This window comes from Etheostoma cragini, chromosome 18, assembly GCF_013103735.1.
Source record: "Etheostoma cragini isolate CJK2018 chromosome 18, CSU_Ecrag_1.0, whole genome shotgun sequence".
NCBI classification, from domain to species: Eukaryota; Metazoa; Chordata; class Actinopteri; order Perciformes; family Percidae; genus Etheostoma; species Etheostoma cragini.
In genome coordinates this window covers 12,523,057-12,527,264 of record NC_048424.1, presented here as the reverse complement: position 1 = coordinate 12,527,264, position 4,208 = coordinate 12,523,057, and the positions used below count along the sequence as shown (strand labels likewise).

General features: G+C 47.1%; 1 protein-coding gene across 1 annotated transcript; it reads right to left on the bottom strand.

Moving 5' to 3' along the window:
• Positions 1-962: 962 nt before the first annotated feature.
• On the bottom strand, positions 963-3,283 carry lratd1 (LRAT domain containing 1). The gene is made up of 2 exons (XM_034899646.1): positions 3,116-3,283; positions 963-2,654 (listed from the first exon to the last, which is right to left on the bottom strand). The coding sequence occupies exon 2, from the start codon at positions 2,615-2,617 to the stop codon at positions 1,829-1,831; it is 789 nt and encodes a 262-aa protein (XP_034755537.1). The 5' UTR covers positions 2,618-2,654; positions 3,116-3,283; the 3' UTR covers positions 963-1,828.
• Positions 3,284-4,208: the final 925 nt, after the last annotated feature.

Genomic DNA, 4,208 nt, shown 5'->3' with positions numbered 1-4,208 from the left:
CACACATACACATACACATACACATACACATACACATACACATACACACACACTTATAAAGTCTTTGTCTGCCATTCCAGCTGAAGCTTGGTTTTTTGTGACCATATTGCGGCTAAAATCTCAGTACCTAGATCTGAGGTTTCAAGCTCTGTAGTGGCAATATTATATTTTTGAAAACCTCTTAAGCTCATGTGTACTCTTACCAATGAATCACAGGTGTAGCAGGCTGCCTGGCAGAACAAAGACACACATTCCGGCACAGCATTTCCATAAAGCCACTAGAGCCAATTAAGCAAATGTACGGAGACGAGAAGTTAAACCAAGGTGATTGAAGCGACTTCCACTGATACTACGGCTGATCATAAGAGAATGGGAAGGCACTGTCTGCTCTTAGAGCAGAGGAGTCAAAACATCCATCCACAGATTAAGCCACTGCAGACTACTACAACACAGGTGCCATATCAAAACAATGTGTTTTGTCATGATAAGCAATACATGGAAGACATCTTGTCCACAATGCAGTTATGAAATATAAGTAAGCATCCAACATGTGTATAGTAATGCTATTGAAAAGAAGGAAATCCTCATAATCTGAAGATAAACATGCCTGTGAATGCTTAAATACCAGCAGGATAAAACCCACACATGGAAGAATACCCTGTTGCCAAATATTGTATGTTCCCATTGATACTAAACAGCTGCCGATATACTGTAGCTCCCAGATTGCATATGGATTTTTAATAAAGCATTAATGGGTTTGATGCAGATGACCATTCACAGCCTCCAAATACTGTGGAGATTTATGAAGCCCATTTGGCTTGAGGCAGGTCAGGAGGCACTAGAGCATACATAATTTATACTTCTCTCTGTGTGCATGTGTGTTAGTGTGTAAGAGAGTGAGAGATCATGTGTTTCTGTGCAAATAATCTTATGACCAAACAAACACCTGCCAGACCAAGTGCTTGTTTTCAAATTTCAACCTCCATTTATTTGAACCAAAAAAAGAGATCAGGGTTAAATCCACTAAACTTAAATACAAAAATAAGGGACTCAAATTTAAAGCAATTTATGAATACAATTTATACACACACACACACACAGTGCTGTGGAGCAGGATGACAGCATTGTGAAATTGACAATACTCTTGTTATGGCAAAAGGGGAGCTTGAACAAGCCAAATGCTTTGTTTAGGCATCTGCGTAACCACCTGGGCCTGTCAGAGGTGTCTATGAATTAGTGGATCCGTGTTATGGTCAGTTCCGGTCTTAAAGCTAATAGTAAAAAAATAGAAGGGAGACTTTTCTGGAGCCATCCCAGATCCTATCTTTCAACACCCCCCCTTCCTCACCAGCTCACATCGTCTGGTCTGCCGCAGCAGGCGCCCTAAGACAAGAGGGGGCCAATTCTATTATCCCGAGAAAAATTAAACAGAAAACCAAACCGAGCCGTGTGCGCTATGTGCGGTCTTTAAATGTGATTTTCGCTTTTTGAGGCAATGGGTTGAGCAGAAATTGTGTGTCCCACTCAGCACGAATTCTAATCTGAAGGGGCGTTGTCTGTTTATACTGCCTCTCTCTCTCTCTCTCTCTCTCTCTCTCTCTCTCTCTCTCTCTCTCTCAATTTTCAATAGGGCGCCTGGGGTCCAGACGCAGCACGGGGTCCATCCATAACAAGCAGAAGTCCAAAACCAACAGGTCCTTGCTTGTGTGTGCGTCTGTGTGCTTGTGTGCGTGTGTGCGAGTACGTTTGCTTGTGCGCAAACTGTGCGTCCGTGCGCAGCGGGAGCGGGGGAGAGATCGGGGGAGATGATATCAAACGGAATCCCTGATCACTCCTTGCCCCCGTTAACCAAAGACAGCTCTTTGAGAATTCCACTGGCGTCCACTCGCCTCCTCTCCCGGATCATGTCCTCCAGACTGCGAAAGACCAGAGTGTGCACCCCGCTGCCGGACAGGTGCACTTTGAGGAAATACTGCTGCTCTGCCGAGTGCACTTCTCCCCCCGCTTTGAACTCCCGTTTCCCAAAGCGGCACCACGCTGCGAAACTTTCCGAGTTGGTCCAGCATATCTCCTCGCTGCTCAGACCCAGGTGTCCCATTGCGTTCTGCATCACTAGGTCAGGAGGAAGCGGTCGGTACCGGTACCGATTGTTGACTATCCTCCCGTGGCGACCGTTGCTGATCTCAAGCAGGCTGTCCTTGCGGATCTCGCCCTTGTTTAAATGAATGACCTGGTCGTCCTGTTCGCAGATGGCCCAGTGGGGGGCTTGCGCGGTGGCCACCAGCTCCAGCAGGTCCCCCGGTTTGCACATACTCAGCAAAGTTTTGGCCGAGTATACATTTAAGTCCTCGTTCTCCCGCAGCTTGGAGAAGATGCATTCCTGGGAGCAGAAGGCTGAGTACTCCACCTCGCTGACCGAGAAGGGTCCCTCCTCGGCCGGGCTGTGGTCCTTGGTGAAGCCGCAGTCGGACGGAGTGCGGTCGTCCACCTCCTCCTCTTCGTCAGAGAAGAAGTATGCGACGCCGACCCGAAGCTCGTCCTTCTCCAGCCCGGACGGATCCCCCGTGGGCAGCTCGCTGTAGTTGAGGTGGGTGATCCGATCCAGTTGATTTCCCATCAATGACCTGGCAAGACAGAGGCATGGACTGCGGTGTCTGAGAGGGTGAGACAGATGCAGAGAGTGATGAAGAGAGGGGTGTCAATAGCGTAAAAAATGCTTTTAAAGAACAAGACACAATATGCACAAACGTCTGGCTGTATTTTTATCCCTTTGTTCAATAGTTAAGAGAGTAGGCTAAGAAAGCACTCAACACTTCTCAGCAGTCACCTGAATAGAGGGACAAGAGCTCTCTCGTGGTATTGAGCCAAAAGTGTACACTAACACAATCAATGGTCCACTGGCCCTTGTACCCCTCACACCCATTAGTCAATCATTAATTCCAGTGGAATACAAACGAGCCTGTGGTGTCAGTGTAGAAGAAACGAGGAAAGGAAAACAAAAGAGACAACTAATCTGAGCCCTGCAGCTGCTAAAGGGTGAGGAAAGAGAAAGCAGTGAGTCCTGTGGCTTTACGCACGGCGAAAAATGAGGAGAAGCTGGAGGACTAGAAGATACCTGTGCGCTCCCCGGGCAGATGGTTAAATATCCTTATCCATTTGTACAGAGGGCTGCGCGGTCCCCTGCTCTCATTCTCTCTTCTTCTTCCTTCTTTCTTCTTTCTTCTCACACTTGTCTCTCACTCTTCGCACCGCGCACCGGGCGCTCCGGCTGTCGTGCGTGCTAGTACTTCACTTCTTTCAGCACCAGCTCCTTTTAAGTACCACGGATAGCTCCGCCTTAAGCGACGCGCTCCGCTTTCAGTGGGTCTTACTGGAGCGCAGTCAGGGGCTCATTACCGCCAATCCAATGGGAACAGCGGAGGAGTATGCCAGTCAATCAGAGGATCCAATCCGCTGCACCCAGGACGGCAGGCGGCGATAGGCGACTGTTACCGTGGCATGGTTTTTGTTGTCAGAGAAGCTGTGGAATTCTCTACATGATCAGTGGAGTCCGTGCAGGCAAGTTTTCAAGGCAACAGTCAGCAGTGATAATATCCTGCATATCTCAAGACAGACATATGAGAGAGGCTCAAGTTTTTTTTGCACTCTAAACTGCTATAAACGTTTCTCCTATCTCCAAAATACTCCAAAAGTTAACCATTAATGAATGCATATGGTTGCTGTACGGCATGATAAATGTGTTCCCACCTCCCTGAATACAAAAGTAGGCTCCGTCCTCCAGTTCCCATGTGTAACTCCTTTATTTCCACATGCTTCACTAGCTACACTACTGCCTCACTTGTTCTCTAATGTCTGTCAGTGTATAGTGTGTGTGTGCGCGCGCAGTACAAAGGGAGATGTGTGTGTGCAAGGTAGGAACAAAACAAAGAAGTCTGCTGCAAGATTAATATACTCACTAATATTTTACTTTGCAGTGGTGTCTTGGAATATATGAGTGAAATTAAAATGCATTTCAAATTTCAGCCTCCCTTTTGCATGCATAATATATACTGTATTTTTGCATATTGTGCTTGCAAGATAAACCTGAGTCCAGTTATGTCACATGCACTCTGCAGCCACATCTGTCTTTTTCATCACTACCCACAGCAGATAGCCATCTCCCTGTTTGTGTCGTGAATATTCTGTCTACCTCCACATCGGAAACAGTT